This window comes from Trachurus japonicus, chromosome 21 (assembly GCF_045865225.1).
Source record: "Trachurus japonicus isolate A0001 chromosome 21, Traja_1.0".
NCBI classification, from domain to species: domain Eukaryota; kingdom Metazoa; phylum Chordata; class Actinopteri; order Carangiformes; family Carangidae; genus Trachurus; species Trachurus japonicus.
In genome coordinates this window covers 17,596,372-17,615,674 of record NC_140927.1, presented here as the reverse complement: position 1 = coordinate 17,615,674, position 19,303 = coordinate 17,596,372, and the positions used below count along the sequence as shown (strand labels likewise).

At 39.5% G+C, this 19,303-nt stretch overlaps 1 protein-coding gene across 1 annotated transcript in view; it reads left to right on the top strand.

Moving 5' to 3' along the window:
- The first annotated feature begins 1,068 nt into the window (after window positions 1-1,068).
- Window positions 1,069-19,303, top strand: part of LOC146965022 (obg-like ATPase 1) — a 42,700-nt gene continuing 24,465 nt past the window's right edge. Inside the window, exons 1-4 of the mRNA XM_085766015.1 lie at window positions 1,069-1,271; window positions 1,402-1,493; window positions 7,513-7,656; window positions 8,598-8,725. Coding sequence (XP_085622141.1) covers window positions 1,257-1,271; window positions 1,402-1,493; window positions 7,513-7,656; window positions 8,598-8,725 — 379 coding nt within the window. The 5' untranslated portion in view covers window positions 1,069-1,256. The remainder of the gene's footprint in view (window positions 1,272-1,401; window positions 1,494-7,512; window positions 7,657-8,597; window positions 8,726-19,303) is intronic.

Genomic DNA, 19,303 nt, shown 5'->3' with positions numbered 1-19,303 from the left:
CTCCATTCGTGGGCACTTCTCTGTGGCAATTAGGAGCCTATTACAAGCCATTAGATTGATCAATGTACCTTAAACAATGGGAATGATTTATATGGTCGAACAAAACGCTCTGCACCTATTGTGATGAGTCTAAGTGGGGGTGCATCCATCAACAAAAGATAAATGATTAATTCAGACCTATTCATTTAAATTCTTTCTACAAAGCCAACCCCACTTGCCTCAAATCCAGATTATTAGAGCCTCATTTTCTGCATGTTAAACTAGACAGGCTATTGGATTGGGTGATTTGGGTTTTTTTTTTTTCTTTTTTGCTGCTTGTGCCCCTGTGTGTTTTAATTTGTATTTCTACTGCAGGAAGTTTATTTGAGGACATTTAACTAATTGTAGTGATTTCGTGTGTTCATGTGGCTACACCTGTTCCTCCCAAAGGGGGCTGGAGGAAACTATGAGTGCAATGATGCTTTACTTTATCTCTCTGGTGCTGAGGCTGTATATTGTTGGCTACTTGATCAGAGGACAAACATACAAAAAAAAAGAGAAAAAAAAAGTGGCCACAAGTATGTAGAATTAGTCAACATCTTACTTTTCTCACAGATAATTTGGGGTTGCGATCAGACTTATGATGCTAAAAAGCAGTATTTATTCTTATATGTTTTGTTATTGATAGTTTTAAATGAAAATGTCCTTGTCTTATCTGCTTTTTCCTGTGAATTTGTTTTATTGTTCAGAGGCCACAGGAAGGAAATTTAATTGACACAAGTGAAAGTGTAATGTGAAAGAGAGAATAAGGATTTAATGCTATAGGAATTGAATAAGGCAGCAAAAAAGGGTACGTGGCAAAATTGCTCCGACTTGTCAGTATAGAGATTCAACCGGTGGATGTCTTCAGTTAGACAACTGTCAGGCAGACAATTCAAATGTTAATAGAAAGTACACAGCTGTTGTCAAGCCTCTGATAAAGATTAACTCCACTTTTCAAGAAACTGTTGTCTGTGAGGCTGATCTCAGAGCAGCTCATCCGCCCGCATTGATAGTATCAACTTCTAAATCTGGAAGCACAGGTCAGCTTGCCAGTTTACAGTGTCAACTTCCATTTCCAGAGGCTGCACGTTCTATTTTGAGCGTGGGGAGCGAGCCAGTTGAAGTGCAGTCGACTGGTTACATTTGAGGACTTAGCTTAGCCCATTTGCTGTCAATGAGTGTTTTTTTTTCTCTCTGAGTTGGTGTGGAAGTCAGCACAAACTTAAGAGTGAGAAATGGCTCCGAAGAAGGTGCGCTTTGTTGAAGAATAGCTCATTCAAAAAAAAAAGAAGAGGGAGAGAGAGAGAGAGACAGCACAGTAGATTATGTAATGGCAAGTGCTTGTTCTGACTGCACACGTCTCCACATTGTCTTTATTAGGGGAAAGGAGATGATGCACCAAAGCCACCACCGCTGATTGGAAGGTTTGGCACCTCATTGAAAATAGGAATTGTCGGTCTGCCCAACGTTGGGTAAGTAAACGCTTTTTGCATAAATACTACTACGGCCTTCTTACTGTGCACTCCATGCACCAACATGTGCTCTGTTCACATTCAAACTGCACTTGCTTCGCATGAACTATACTTAGCCTCCGTAAGGCAGGATGTAAACCGAGCGCAGTCAAATGCATGACCATGAGTCCAAATTAAATATAAAGAAATATGTGAGTTCATTTGTGAGATGCTTCAAAATAGTATAGAGCATGGTGCACATGATTTTAGATGTAAATAATAAGCTGCTCCTTATATCATCCATGGAGTTTTTTTTTACATTGTTCCTTAAAAGATGGATAGTGCTCCTATGGCTGTTGAGTGTCTGGGACCATGTGTGCCCCACTCCCTAAGGATCAGATCCTGTGTCTCGCCCTCCATGTCTTGACTATCTATCTTTCATGTGAGTTACTTTTACAAAATGCTTCAAACATTGCTTATTTTTTGTGTAATAACAGGTTAGTGTTATAATTGTGGGTAAAACACAAAAATAAATGGTATGCATGAAATACTAAATTCTGATCATATATAATATGAGTATTTAATCTGTATTCTGTATCCCGTTTATACATGTACGTTTTATTGTCACAGCAGTGTGTTTTCAGTTGGAGGAAATGGCACTTTCATTTTCTGTGACATCTTATTGATGAGTTTGTCATGATCCATCTACATCTGAATGACACTGTATGACAGCAAACAACAATGAACCTATATTCTTCCTACCACTCAGCTGTGGATGTGGAAAAGAACATTTAATGACTGAAAAACATTAACAAGCCCTGCCGCCTATTCATGTTAAATACCCACTTATCACTGGTCAGAGCATGCACATGGTCAAAGGTGAGGGTACATCCTAGACAGCTCTCCAGTCAGTCACAGGAAGAAAAAAAAAACACATACTGCAGACTTACAACACAGTCCCTATTACATTCATATGTCAGGCAATTTAGAGTTTCCAGTTCACCTAACCTGTAGCCTCCGTCTTTGAACCGTGGAGGAGAATCTTTGAAACCAGAGGTGACCCACATCACAGAGCGAACACGTAAACACAGGACTTTCAGCGCTCACTGTACCACTGACCTGTCACGCAGGCCAGGACCCTGCATAGTCATATCATTTAACAAATTATATGACTCTTAATATTGACACAGACAGTACCTCTAATACGATTCATTTTGTGAATTTTCAGGAAACTGTTAGGGTCACCACTGCCCTCAAAGCAGAACAACTTTCAGTTTTACACTGTTACTCCTGCTTGAAGGGATTGGGAATTGAACACGTGTATTTGTTAGTTAGTTTAGTTCAATGAAACTGTAAACTGCTGAAAAAATCCAACTAACTGAATGACACTGACTTCGAGTCCAGCATGGACACAGACATCATCGTACCCTGATGTGTAATTATGTGTTCTTTGTGTATCTTTTCCTCTAAGGGGAGGGGAGAGCCATCTCATTTCATGTCCCTACATACATATATGTATAGTAATTATGATTATTGTTATATTCTAAGAAGAGCAGGGTTTCAGGATGCGCAAAATGTGTTTCAGTGTCTTGCAATTATGAAGGAACCTTTTGTGGCTCAGCCCAAACATCTGCAGCTGAATGAATCAGAAGCACACAAGATAAAACCCAGTGAGATTCTTGCATGGTCTGTTTGTTTTCAAGTCACAAGATGTGACTCCCCAGTTATAAGGTGTTATTATAGGCGGGCAGAGAACGGGCGCTTGTATTATGTAAGTGGAGAGGGTGTGTTTGAGGAATTTATGTAAATTAAGTTTACAATGAGAAACTAGTGGTAAAATTATAAAGGTGGTACTTAACCAAGAGGAGTGTGTGGGAGTGTCTATTTGAGATGTTCTCAAGTTCTTGTTGGTCAAAAGGTGTAGGTAACCAAACCTAGCGCATGATGGTGAGGGAGTTAGGAGAGGATTTATTGGCAGAAGGGACACATGGTGATTGAGATTCTTATTGATGATGTGGAGACAACTTGACAAGAGTCAGTACTGCAGTCATGTGTCGCAGGGCCTGTGTGTGTGTGTGTGTGTGTACTGACATACTGTCTGCATGTCGGATCCGGCCAGAAAAATCCACTTTGTCAGCATCTACCAAGACCTTCAGCAACATCACTGACAGGGCATAATCACCGGGCAGATCCAACAGGACTTCCGTGTAGGATTTGTTCCTCACCTTAGCGCTGCAGGGAAGGGTTACGATGATGGGTCATCTTCTGTTCATCTGACAGGTTTTCATCTTTTTTTCGAGCTCCTTAAATTTCTTTTTAAGAGACCTGTTGTTTTCAAGCAGCCAGAGAAAGTTTTTTGAAATAACATTGAAAGGCCCATGATGTATAGATTCAGTTTGTGCTTCTTCACTCGTAGTTTGTTTTAGCTGCTCTGCCAGATCTTGCAGCTTATTCCACAAAGATCTCTCTAGTGTCCCGTGTTTTCATTCTCCACCGCAGAGAAACCACAATTTCTTCCTGGTATAAGACGTAGAACTCATTGAGGTTGTGGGCTGCCATACCACATTTGTGTCAAAGCACAACTTGTCAACCCTCTCATGGTTTCTTCATGAATGTGCTTCACATGCCAGCCTGCTGTTAGTTGGGCGTAACTGACCATTCTCCACACACATGGGAAACTTGAGAGTGTGATTCATCCAACTTTGCAGCTATTTCTACACTTAAACCAGGGCAGGTTCTATTTACTGTTATTCTCCTGCTCATAGACACAAAAAAGTCCAGTATTCACTCTGTTTAACCCCTTATTGGGACATAAAGGGGTTTATAGTATACAAAGGATATGGCTTTACTGTCTCCAGTCAAGTCTTTCTTTAAGTTTTCCCCAAATCTCATACTTTGACCAAAATTACTTTTAATAGATCCTTTTTGTGCATTATAAACTAATATCCCATTAGTTAATGCATCATGTTTCACTCAGTCCCTGAAGATTAAAATGGTTCCTTTGTCTATATCTGAATATCAGCAGTTATTATTTTTATTTATTGATAGCTGATACTACTAAACACAAGAAAGTAAAATAAGAAAAAAAAACAGCTGGTTTAACAACATTATGTATGTACTATTGTAGCTGTCATAAACTATCCATGAATCCAAGTTGGCATCTTGCATGAGGATAAATAAGATCATTAATAGATTAACAGGGCACAGAGCAAACTAGCAGGGGAGTCTGTTATTTCTCTGTTGTTATAACCAGTGGCGGCCTTAGACATCTGGGGGCCCGTTTCAATATTTCATATGAGGCCCTACCCTGTTAAACATAAAATTATTTGCCAGCTATGTGCCCATGTGTCGCTGATGCTTTAAACCCTGAAAGGACGCAGTAAACGCACTATCCATGCATCCCAGGTACACACAACACATTAAGTGTTAAAATCACCATCAGGGCAAGAAACCAGGACTTCGCAGAAAAAACGAGGACTGAAGTTGGTTTTCATCAAAAAGCAACATCATTATGTACATTTTCAGACAAACTACAGGCTTTAACAATATTCTGAATTTAAATTGGCAACAAAAGTAATGAGAGCAAAGTGCTCCGCGTTATTTCAGCACCACGACCACGGACAAGGAAAGGACGAGACATGCGGACAGACAGACGTCTACAGGTGCTGCGGTGCTGGAGCAGCAGACAGACAGCTGTCTCCTTCATTATTAAAATCTGTAAATAAGCTGCCAATAATATCACATTTTGTGCTCTCGCTGTGTTTTATTTCTCTGTGAAGTTAGGACGTACTCAGATCGCCTGTTTGGAGGCAAAAAGGAAAGAGGAGGAAAGTGATTGACAGACGTCGATCATCAGGTTACGCAACTGGGAGGAAAGCAGGAAAAACAAACACTAAGAGAAAAGGAATAATACTGGGAGAAGGAAAACGAGGGTCTATTGTAGTTTGCGGGCCGTTTTCAAAGGTAATAGCCTACGTTGTTATTGATATTTCCTGCCGTATTATTAATTAGGAGCGAGTGCGACTAGTAGGCTACAGTCGCGGTGTGGCATTATACACGCATCAGTGGTTGTAGAGCGGATCAGGGGTCGAGTGTATGACCGCGCGGTGGACAGAGCTGTTTGTGTGTGTGGTGGATGTAGGCCTGTGTGTGTGTGTGTGTGTATGATAAGGTGAAACCTATGAATTATTGTACTGTCTTTTACTTGGTGGCTGGCAGCTGGGGGCCCCCCTGGTGGCTGGGGCCCGTTTCAATTGAAACGGTTGAAACATAGGTAAGGCCGCCTATGGTTATAACAAGTGTAATCGTCAGCATAGAAGCATTTGAGACACTGAAATTTGACATGTTAAACATAAAGTGACTAACATGAATTGTCATTGAGTTACAGGCTGCACCACTTAAAAGCCAATAATTTACACAAGAAAATGTATGCGTTTGTGTATAAGGATTGTCAAAAATCACAAACTATGTTGTTTTCTTCTTTGTCCTCCTGCTGCTGTTTTAGTTTCACTTGGTGTTTATCCTCCATTCACCTGTACGAGACAGATTTTATTTTATGCCACAGCCATTTATTATTGACCACCAACAATAACTGCACACTTAAGGAATTGCCATGCAGTGACTAACCTGCATTAATCAAGAGAACCTGATTTCTAAACGTAGTTGATGCTGGAATTACAAATATTACCAAGTTATATCAACAAATTTGTTTGTTTTTTGTTAACCGCAGCTTCCCCCAGGACACATGGGTCAAACAACACATTGGTGGGTTGACTCTGATTAAGTAATGTGGTATATTGTAATCAAGGTAAAAAGCCATAGCAGGCTCTGACAAAGAACTGAGCACCAACCAAGAACAAAATGTGACATTTAAAACCCTCTTAGTCGCAAGTATGCTTTTAAGTTAAGGAAAATCAGAAATTCAAAGTAGTTGAGTTTGAGTTTATGGTACTAAATCTTGTAATAATTAAAGTTGAAAATTAAGTTGTGTCTTAACTTTTGACCACGAAGACTTTGATCACCATGACATTTTATTATAATAATAATAAATCCATTTGCATCTCTTTTGGAGATTTAACAAACTCAGCATCTGGAGTTTGTACAGTTGTCGTTGTGATTTAAGTATAGAACTATGGTCATGTGGTGTATATGGGTATGATAAAAAATTTTGATCTGTTATACATCTTGTTGTCAGGCATAGTGAGCCTAAAAATATGTTTAATCCATCTGTATAAGAAGACATTTTCAGCCATCAGTGGAAAAACATTGGTCCATTTTACTTCAGTGAACTTCCCATTACAATTAAATCTCCTGATGCTTATCAGGATATTGCACTTGTTTCATTTGAACTTATGTTATAACATAACATAATTACGTTGTAACATATGACAGTGGTTGTAGTTTTGCCGTGGATGTTTTTCTTTCTTTCTTTCCCCAAGGTGACCCAAGGAAAGCCTTCAAGTGTGTTAGAGAAACAATCTAGCTTTATATAAGGAATTAATGCATGCACTTTAGCAATCTCAAGCAATTTCATGCCTATGGGACTTAGCAAACAATCATTTCAATGTGAAGCACCGAGTGAGGGGATAAAGACGGAAAGTCCTGGATTATAGTTGACTGCCATGCCATTATTACTCTTAGACACTTGCCATTGTCTGTAAATTTTGAAGTACACTTGAGCTGCTTGTGCCGTAGAAAATAAATCTCTCTGTGATCACAACATGGGGCAGCGTTTGGCCGATCCAGTTCAACAGCTGAGATCTATCAGAAGTGTAATTTGCCCCTTGATTCCATGTACAATTGATCTATTATGGGATTATCTGACCTTGTAATTGGGTATATAGTATTTTTTTTAGGTTTTGTTTCAAGTGCTCAGATATTCAGTCCATTAGAATAACCTTTTCCTTCTTGCACAGAAAATCAAAACAAGAAAAACTTGCATAATTTACTGAAGTGTTTCAGGATCATTTTGCCAAACCATCAGGCTCTGCACACTGGCACTTTTAGTTGGATTGACCTCACTGCTGTTTTTTATTTCCAGGAAGTCAACCTTTTTCAACGTGCTGACAAAGAGTCAGGCTGCAGCTGAAAATTTCCCCTTCTGCACTATTGACCCAAATGAAAGCAGAGTGCCCATTCCAGATGAACGCTATGATTTCCTCTGCCAATTCCACAAACCTGCCAGGTATGGGGTCTCATCGTTCACATATTATTCACACTTCAGATGTAGTCTCTGACGGCCTTCTTGCTATAGGTATGAGAAAACACATAACAATGTTGTTGACATGTAGCTGCCAGATCAGTATGATGTATGATTGCCGCTCTCTTCCAGGGTTTTCTGTTAAAGAAAAAGCTGAACCTCCAACACCTGGTTGTCATACACATTTATAGAGGCTGTTAAAGTGGGTCGAATTCAGATTTGCTGTGCCACACTGACAAATTACTGGCAAGACATTTTTGACTGACAAGAATATGCTCACTGAATACCACAAGACATTTCAGTGCATGGATTTTAGTGACCAGAAATAAGATCCATGGTTTCCAAAGAACAGCATGAGTCTCACTAACATGCTTGTAGTTCTGCCTGAGCTACACTGAAAGTTTAACACATGCAAAACAGATTCCATGCACAGATTCCAACATATTTCTTATTGTACAAAAGGAATCACAGGAAAATGACAAAAAAGCAACTCATTGTTCCTACAAACAGAATATTCAAAGCATCACAGAGCTTATTTATGTGTGTATTGTATACATACATCAAAATGTGTTAATCGTGCGTCATTGGGGAATGCTGCTGTATTGGATGACTTGCTCCTCCATTACAGCGAACATGTGCACTGCTGTTGTTTTCAGCCAGTGCAACCTGTAAATAAACATGCATTTGTGCATGGAATGAGCACAGAGCAGAGTAGGGCGGTAAAGTTGAGAAACAGACTAATCTGCCATTGATTTTACGTCTTTTTATGTGGTTTAAAAAAAAAAGAATTGTTGACTCCACACTATGGAACATTTTTGACTATTTTTAACAGGACTGTTTTGAATTGCAGTACAAACTGATGCAATCTGTTTGTTTTATTTAAAAAAAAATTTATACCTCTTTTCCTTTTACTTAATGTCTTGCAGCAAAGTGCCAGCCTTCCTTAATGTTGTGGACATTGCTGGCCTGGTGAAAGGTGCTCATGCTGGCCAAGGCTTGGGAAATGCCTTCCTGTCCCATATCAGTGCCTGTGACGGCATCTTCCACATGACACGTGAGTCACAGGTGGGGGGTTGATTTTCACCCATAGCATTCCCAGATCATCCACAGTTTGCATAGGCTACTGCATGTAGTAGCAGTTGTATCAAACATCTTATACTACAGTGAAAGCATTGCCATTGAAAACATTTGATCACAGTAAAAGACTCCACCATGAGGCCTTAGTTGTGCCGTAGCTTAGCTTCACCAGTGGGAAATCTAGTGACATTGGCGCCAAGATCAACAGAGCAGTCAGGATTAATAAACTCAGACCAAACCATACGTTCTTACTGGGGTGCTCCCCGAATGAGAATCACAGAAGTGGGAAGTGAAACTGCCTGCGTCTGATTTAAGGCTTCACACACTCAGCATCATGTCCTGAGGCTTGGAAACATTACAGGACAGTTTAGGAGGACCACCACACGGTATTGTAACATGATTCCTAATGCCACTTTTGATTAAGCGTGAAAACCATGGAGGTAAGTAAGTTAATATAGAATGAAGCTCTCTTTTTCTTTCCCCTTCTATTTTGTTTTTCTTTTTAACAACTTTAATTCAAATAACTGTGCTGATGACAGTAATTGTAGTAATAGTATAATGAATCGTGTGTATATATATGTGGAATGATTAGAAACACTGCCTTCTGGTACTGTGGTTGGCTCAACAAATAATTCCCATCAAACCCCATATCCCTCAGCAAGGCAGCCTTAAAATCACTTTCCCTCTGCCTCAGGTTCTCCTGTGTCTCTGACATGGTGGTTGTCTTACACAATTAAAGTGTTACACGGTAGAATAATTCAAATTACATGCAGCAACTGAAATGAATGCACAGGCCCTCTTTTTAAAAATAGCTGAATTTGTTTACTGATTGTGTGCTGTTATTGACTTTCCCTCAGTGTGAAAGGAGCTCTGATTAGGGAGTCGGCGGTGGCAGGCATAGAACAACCAGATAGAAAGGGTTAAGATTATGGCCATTTTCCTGTATTGTTCCAAAGTTGTGCCTCTGTATCACTGACAAGTGCACTACTTTTGTTCCACTGCAGTTTTCAAATAGCCTTTCTGCATGATGACTGTAGTTTGGGAGAAGTATAACGCCACCCAGACTTTGCAATGATTTACTGAGTATACGTCAAGATACGATAAACGGCTCCGTTGTTATCAGACCCAAACCCAAGTCGAAAGCATAAAGGTTGGTGTTATTCTATGTATTTTTTTGTTGTGAACAATTCCCATGAAAACACCCAAACAATGCATCAGTTCAACTCTGCATACTTACCTTTCAACTCCAGTCTGTCGCTCAGTCTCAAGCTGATTCATCCCCACTGCAGATGGAAATATTTAATAACAGATCGCAGATACACTTAAATAAATGAAATCAATGCTACGTTCATGATAGTTATTATGTTGTTTGCGGATGTAGTTTATGATGCTGTGAAACTGCAATTTATTATAAAGTGAGATGCTTCGGTTATTTAGCATTTATTGTCAATGTTATAAATAGAGAGGGCAAAACATCACATACAGTCGGCTACACCTGTTAGGATTCGAATGCTGTACCATTCAACAGCACAACATACGATAGCCTGGAAAATGGTCATACAGTTGGATCAACACATCTCTGAAATATTTTTTGATAAGAACTGGACAAAATAATCTTCATAAGGGTGTAATTTATTTTGGGGCTTTTGTATTAGACTAAATCTATAACAACTAGGTGCCTAATAAACTGGTAACTGGGTGTTTGTGGTAAAAACAAGGGCTAAATACTTTAGGTAATAATTCAACATAACACTTCTACTTCTGCAGTCTATGTGTGCATTCATTTACATTATTATCTATTCTAGATGGTTAGAAATGCCACACAGTTTTTTTTTTCCTCAGTATGTACCAGATGTATATTACAGATCCTCATCCAAAACCAACTCTTTTGTTTCTGCTCACACAAAGAGGACAAACATCCACAGCAATCAGAAATAGGATGATCGAAAGCTTCTTCTGTGTGTGTGTTTACATCTGTCTTCTCTGGCAAGCCATTGTTTCCACTCTCGTGAAGTCCCTGGAAACAATGTGGTATGTTTCACAAGTTAACCATTAAACATAGCTGGTTTGTTTCGTAATTATATCTATCTGGTAGCAGGGAGACTGCAATGCTGTAGCCGCTACTTTTATATAGCTTGATTATATGGTTGTGGGGGGATCACACTTTTCCGTGTCTGGAGTGGTACTTTTTTTTGTCTGGTAATTAGTAGAGGGGTCTATAAAGATACTACAGAGAGATGAACAGCGTTGGTAACATGAAACAGCTCAATGCGATTGTTAGTGCTCACTGAGAACACAAGCAGTTGACCTGAATCTGTTGAAACTGAGTTTAAAGTCTTGTTAAACTTTAAAGATCGGCTCCTAACTTTCTGCCGGTTCTGTCTATAAAATAATTTTATTGTTTATTTTTCTATATCTGTTTTACAGACCTTTGTGAAGAAGTAGGCTAGGGGAATTTGAGAAATAGTTTTACAAAGACATGAAGGCAGAAGAGTTTTTACCATTTTTTTCTGTGAACAGATTCAACTTTTTCAGAGGAGTATACTGATTGGATTTTCCTCATGATGTCTGCTCACAAAATTACCTCAGTGGTGTGCATGTTCTGATTAATTTTCAGCCCTTTATGTCTTTGAAAACCTGCGTAAACAGTGGATCTGTTTCAACGATACTTTCCAAAACCTACTTGGGCCCATGATGACATCCTGAAAGCTGATTCTGTTGATTGGCTGGTGTTCCCTGGTCTCATGACCAAATGGTTTGCAGGCTAAGTGTTCCCAGTGCCTCTGCAGTGACTGGAACATGGCTGGATCCTCGCTGTCTGAGACCAGACACAGACATGTTCTACTTCATCTACTCCTCTGTTCCCCGCTAGCAACACTGCCAGCTCACCTGGCCTTATTCCCAGATGTTTGGTTTCCAGCAATTAGATGTTTGAATGCTCACACAGTGTCCCCCACGTCATCGTAGGAAACCTCTAGCTCACTTCTAATGAAGGCTTATTTACGGTTGCGAGATTCTAGCCTTAAGATACTGTGGTATAGCGCATTTAATCTTAAGGGACCAACTGTGGTTGTGGGCAGCCGACTGGAAAGTAGCTGTTATTTTTGGCGCAGACTCTTCTCTCACTGTGATATTCATGCTTTCAGCACCTGAACTCCTGGTTAAGTTGAGGCCCCCCACCCCCTGCTGCCTCACTTAGACACAAGAAAGTCCCCTCATTGTTTTTAAGGGGAAGGAAGTTGATTAGTCTCATGAGATTTTAGCAATAGTGTAGGACAGATGTTACCTAACTGTTTCCTTTTGTAGAGCTGATCCATTAGTCTGTCAATTGATTATTTAATTGGCAGCATTACAAATTAATTATTGAGGCATTTTCCAGCAAATGTACCGAATATTTTGTGATTTCTCTTTCTTACATATCATTTTGATATGAACACCTTTTGGTTTTAGATTAGCAGTTTTCACTATTTTCAAGCAAACAGTTGTCATGTATTATGCACTGGTTTCCATCATGGGTCAACCACATGGCATCAGTGTTGATGTATTGTCTTTTTTTTTACAGGAGCTACTAAAGATAATGTCATCCTAAGTATTTTGGCATTCCCATTTTAAATGAAAATACTTAGATTTAGTAGCTGTCTGGTGTTAGTTTGTGTATTGAAAGACCTTTCAGACATTCTGTTTCAGTTCTTGGTGGTGGCTCAAATCAAGTAGTTGGCTCTATTTATTCCCCTTGAAAACTTCTAAACATCTCCCAGGTCTTCAGTGCCCTGCATGTGAGTCTTTGTTAAATCCCTGCTATCACTTTTGAGATATTTTATTTGTCTACGTCAGTCAGGCGTCAGCCCACACACCACTAATTGCTTACGGCGATCAAATCAGAGTGATTGTTAAGCTACAGGCTTTAAAGAGCGAACTGCATTGACTGCTCAGACAGAGCTAAAGATTTATGACCAAACTGTCTCCTCTCTGAAGGCGGGAGTGGCTGTTATCCAGAAACTCTGCCGTATCACTCAGCAAGTCACACATTTTCAAACTTGACAAACATCCAAAACACCTCAGCCAGCCCACTGACTTCCTCATGGGTGACTGTCTAAACAGATCACGCAGTGAGTAAAGGGAGAAATTCAGTTGCGCAACTGGTTGTGGCATTGATAAATTAATTTCACCAGCAATGCTAGTTAACAACATTTGACTTGTGCTGAAAGTATTTTGCATATTGTTATCCTTCTTAATGGTGATATCTGCATGTTTTTTTTTTGTTGTTTTTTTTTACTAACATCACCTTTCTAATGTCTCCAAATGCAGTTTAAAGGATATGAGGGATAGTGTTGTTTGGTTTTTATTCTCAACAAATTCATGTCTTTTAATTTAATATTCTCACTTCTGAATTCTTTCAGACTTCACAGACTTTCATCTTTGCCTTACACAGATTTTGTAGAGAAGAAGAAGAGAAGTTTTCTAAAACAACCGGACAATGTAGTTTCAGGCTTGTTATTCAAACAGGAGTAAATTGCTCATTTTCCTCCATGTATGCGGCATTGACTCGCAGTAAACGACGACGGGCCTGTTCATTGCAATGAAGAAACATGTCATCTTGTGCAACAGTGTCATTCACTGATGTTTCTTCAATAGTTGTTAGACATTAATGGAGGTGTGCGGAACAGAGGAACGCGCTACATCAGCTTTTAGGATCAAAGTCAATACTTGTTAAAAGGTTCAGGCCATTGTTGTCTTCATTGTTTTCATGGGATTTATTGATAATGGAAAATATATAGAAACTTAACAGAGCTAGCCTCAATGCTGACCAAAGCATTAAGGTGTCCAACATTTAGGTTGCCTTTAAATACAATCCATATGTTTGTACAAACAGCAGGAGTATCAAACTTTCATTTCCATGGTGACACTAAAACATACTGTACAGTTAAGGCTGTATAATCGTTTGCTCCATACAAAATCATGTGACTTTATCCTTTGCCTCCATCAAAATTACTGCTCCAGTTTCAGGTCAGGTTGTAAAAGCTACTACACAAACAACACATAATTAATTCAGCTTAGCTCCCTCCATGGATGTTTATTGGATGAATTAGCATCTCTTGATGAGCAAACATCAATGGTATACTGAACATTTTCCCAAGTTTAGCTCAATCAATTTGTTTGTATGGTCTGTTTATGTGTTTAAAATGAGTGTGAGTAACTACTCTTAGTATTGTTTTGATATTTTCATAGATACTGGGTGTACTATAGCATCAGGTGTCATCATATTGTTTATATATCTTTATGTTGAGTTATGATGTACTCTACTATGATCTCTATTGTTTCCAAAATGAACTGGTTTATAAGGAGCAAGGGACACACTTTGCTCCCCATACTTACACAAAAAGACACTTCGTTGTATGACGGTCAGCTGGGTCCTAACACCTGTTCTGTCCTACAACTGTATTTATGAGAAAACAAAATACTAATATGGCACGGTACATTAGCCAGATAAAATAATCTGCCCTTTGTTGTATGCCGCTCTTTGTTTATGCTAGTTGTTGTTTTAACCAATACTGCCATCCATTCTACATCTAGCTCATTGAGCTGTAGGGATCATCCTTCTTTTGTGTGTTTTCGGGCTGAGCCGAGGTGCTGTCACAGCATTTAAATGAGCATTTTGCTTCAGCGAGAATGAAGCGTTTTTGTCAGCCTCCACTCATCGTGGATGATTAGAGCAAAATGTCTACCCATCTTGACTGGAGATCGCCACAGCTCCAGATAACATGCTCGGTGATTGAAGGTCGCAATATTTTGAATTCTAATGGGGCTGCAAGATGAATTGCCTGAAATAGACTGTATGAATCTTCCTGCTTCCTCCTCGTGCCCCCCTTGCCTGTCCACTGTGAAAAGAACCACTGGGAATGGCAAGGCCCGATGATCATAGAATTATTGGATGGTGATTCTAAACCCTTCAAAGAGGAGTTGCTATGGAGATCTCGTTCCAAACTGTGAAATGATTCACCTTTGAAAGGCTGGAGGGCCTGAAAGCTGAACACATCATTGTTCAGGTGGCGGTTGGTTAGGAAATTGCTGGTGCCTGTGCAATCAGCAGCACTATAGTAGTTAAGGATCTAAAAAGGTTTGTTCGCTGAATGATGTGGGACAACAGTGGTGTGCATATGACGGTTCCTTTCAATCAAGGCACTCTCATGCTCCGTGGTTTAACAAAATAAATGGAATGACAGAGGTTAAGCTAATGATAAGGGAATTAACACTGTTGTTTTCAGTCAGAGTTCATGAAAACGGAAACCTCCCCCATGCAATCACTTTTCAACAGCACACAGAGCAGGCTTGTCTGAACGGCTTTCCTGTACTACATGTTTTTTTTTCTTCCAGTCAGTGATATCAGACATGGTGGAAAGATGCACCTTTAATACCACCTTTTGGTGTGAGATACTACATCTGACAGTAGAATACATAGGAATTGGAGACACTTTGTGAGGTACTGATTCATACTATCGAGCACTGTGATTTCACTGTGATCTATTATGAAAGATGGGATCATGTAGAAAACATGAGTGTATCTGTGAAGGGCTCAAACCCACCATTTTCTGGTGTGAAACTGCTTTTTAGCACACAGTGTATTTGCCATAATTGACACATGCAAAGAAACAAGGCTGAATGTGCCGCAAACTCTGTTACACAAGCAGCATACTACAAATAGCTGTTAATTTCACGTATCTTAAAATGAATGTCAAGAAGATTTCTCCTGAATGAACATAAATACCCTTGTGTGCATTGCCAGTGTTTTTATGCTGTGGAGACATCCATAATGTGCTTTTCCTGACAGACTCATAAAATAGCTTTTACTGCTCTGAATACCAGGAGAATTGCGGCACTGAGTTTGCATGAACATTTTAAAAGCAGTGCGAGGAATGCAAGTTCTTTAGATGTGCTCTTACCCATCTTGCATGTGAAAACATGCACAGGAAGTTAGAAGTCAATGAATACTGTAATTTAACTGAATTATGTTGACCACATATCCTCCCAGGTAGCAACATCAGAGGAAGCAGCTCAATCAGTATTGATCTTGGCTTGACTCAGATGACTGCCTTGTCTGTGTACCTGACAGAAAAGTAATGGTATAAGCTAGCATGAGTCTGCACGCTGCTTTAAGGTGTTACAACCGTGCTAACTGAAAATAGGGAGCTAATTAAAAGTCACCTTTTGTTCCTTTGTTTATACTGTTCATTCTTACCTGTGGTGCAGGGGTGAGGTTAATGTGAAAAAAAAAATTAAGAAAGTAAATCATACACATTCTGTTAAATATATATTTTTCTTAAAGTGTTTTTCATTTTTAAATGTCAGTTCATGGAGTTTGTCTCTTCAGGATATGCCAGCCTGTAGTGCTGCTGTAAATCCTTAATTTTGCAGAGATTAGCCTGATCCCTAATCAGGCCATTAAACACCACTCACCCTCTGGAGACTAATCCTTTTGTTCCGTCAATAAAGGAGCACCTGTTAATAATGTCCTCAAAACATACACTATTTGAAATGAAGCAGTAACATTTAAATTGAGAGACGGACCTGACTCCTGAGACTGAGTCTTTCCAACCTCTTTCTTCTTCATTTTATTATGTGTTTTTACTGTCTTGCATGTGGCTTTGTGTGGCGCTGCAGCCTCATAAGAGCTGTCTTCACAGAGCCCTACCCAGGCCCAGTTGTTGGAGGACTAATTGTGGAGATTGCCCCCTCAGATTTCTCTCCTCTCTTTCACCTCGTGCATTTGTTCTCCAGCTCTAAGCCCTGAATGGGACGGCGGTAAAGTAGATGTGAATGTTAAATTAGGCGAAATTAATTAAAGCAAATTACTTTGGAATATGTGGTCGTCAGAGGAGAGTGTCAGCTGATGACTAAATAGTGAGTGATCAGCTGCTCCTGCTCTTTCAAAGACTCTTTGAATTTTTTTCTTTCATTTAACAGCTTTTGTTATTATTAGGACATATAAGAATGATCAGCAACTGTTGATTACTTATTTGACAAAGTAAGAAATGTTTTTTTTTTAAATGATTGTCCATATAGCTGTTTCTAATGCTTTCATTAACAGTGATTTACACCAATCATGAGTGATTTATTAACCATGCGAACTCTTTTTAAAGCTCTCTGCTCCTAATTAATAAGTACTAAATTGAGCAACAGACTGCTAAGCATTTTTCCACAGTGTATCAAAACTGTACATTGTAATTGTTTATAATGTATGTATATTCTTGCAGCTAACATTGCATTATATTTTCTGAGTTCATGCAGACACAATGGCAAATTTTCATTCCAATCAGTGCTGAACAGGGAGCTGGTAAATTGGAGCAGCAAAACAATAATTCCACTGATTAGCCCCTTTCTGTGTGGCGTAAGTGAACTGTTTATACTGTGGAGTACCTCTGCAAGAGGAGAGGAACCAAAACAGCCTGATTAGGCAAAGAGTAATTGGATAAGTTCATTTCACCATGAGGACAACGCACAGGATGACAGCTTACACAAAAGTCTACGGCTTCTGTCGACTTGCATGTGTAATAAAGCCACTGGTGTAGGGTTTTCGGTGGCCTGTCATATAGCTGTTGAGCTGTATCTGTTTTACAAGAGTGATGCTTGATTGTAAAAGCCCTGTAGTTTACTTCTATGGAAAATCAGACACTTATCCCCCCTTAACCCAGTAGTGCAACATAATATGATATTCTGTGCATGTGGGAGATCACCAGGGAGTGGGTATTGAATCAGTTTACTGTTTTTGTGTTCCTTACTACTGAAAAACACTCAGAGCTGGTCTCTGAATGAGATTAAAGGGCTGCATACATGTTAGCAGCTCCACCAGACTGTCTTGTGCTGAATGCACATGCCAGCACGACAACAAGCTCACAAACACAGATGTTGAGCAGGTGTAATGCTAATAAATGTAGTCATAGTCATAATTTATCCTCTGGCAACACAAATGTGCCAGATTTCATGGCATATAGAAAATGTGCAAACAGTACAGGACCGCACCCCAAATTCAAGTATTTGGTAACCATTCAAACCTGTCGACGTGTTTCACTGGAAATCACAAAAGCAAAAACTGGGCTGCCACTAGAGGAAAGGTCACAGGCTATATCTGGTGGACCAGGATTACCAGTCTTAAAACCAACTTACTATTGTTTCTGAGATGAGATCTGTGTACACAACAAGGACACCGATCTGATTAATGAAGCAGAAGATAACTTCAGAGCCAAGGAAACTTCTCCTCAGCAGACTTTACTTCATACAGGATCAGTTCTGTAGAAACAATACAGGAATATGACTATGCTCCCCATCATGACAACTACGCACAAACACATGAATCATCAACATTTTCTACATGTATCACTGTCTGGACTTGTTGAGGGATGACGTGACAGCGTCGTGATGAGTAATGTTAATCACTGCGGTGACGTTATTATCTCATGGGGCCTCACCTGTCAACGGGTCTCACACTCGGGTGTCAGCACATGAATATGGATTGTTGATAACGTTTAGTGGCTCAACCATGCACATTCCAAACATAGTGTCCCTCAACACAGCAATACTTAACGCCAAGTCATCATTTGCTTAGACATCCGTTTCCCTGTTGAATGACGTGGCATTCCCATTATGCCACTGTCTGATACTCCAAGAGTTACTGTTGATGACTGATTTACCAAAGAGTTTGTAGGTATATTCAAAATCTGACTATACTTAGCAAATATACCTAAAAACTGAACCTCTAAGCTCATATCTGAGGTATTTGTTTTTGCTTGCTTGTTTTGCACAATTTCACAAAGCTCGACTCCTCTTTACTTTGAAGGGGGGTGTTACTACTTTGTACTCCAAATTAATTTTACAGATTTAGTTATGAGACATTTTACACCTAAAGTTTAGAAGAATGTATATATTTTATCCTCTTGAATAAACAATAATGTGCAGTAATAGCTTTTTTATCTCTTTTTTCCCCAGTAAACATTTCAAACTATAGCTCTGTTTGTCTGTTAGAAGAAGGTAGTAAGTTATTTGCATCAGGAATAATCACCCAATTATATGTAATAGTAATATATAGCAGTGTAATGAGTAATAATACTTTTACAGCTGACACATTTCCGTAACAGTGCTTCAGCTTAAGTGACATATTTATTGCAGGGTGTGTACTTAAAGTCTGTATTTTATATTGTAGCACTGCTGCTTTTTAAATTGTATGTATCATATTGAATGTATAGGAACATTCAGGAGAACAGTCCACTACAGTTGCCAGTGGTAATGTGAATGGCTGTCACTCTCATGTGACAGATGTACACCCCCCCTCCTCCCCCATACACACACACACACACCCGACCCCCCCTACTGCCCTCTCCTCCCTTAACCCTGAGCGCTGCTGGAGAATCAGAGGGAGTCCTGAGAGCTGCTGCTGGCTAAATGGTCTGAGAGCCTCATTACCTAATCACAAGCACCGCCACGGCTATGACGCGTGATTAGGAGAAGACTGTCCTCTTTCTTTTAAAATTGTTGATATTTTTCAGACCCTTTTTATTACCCA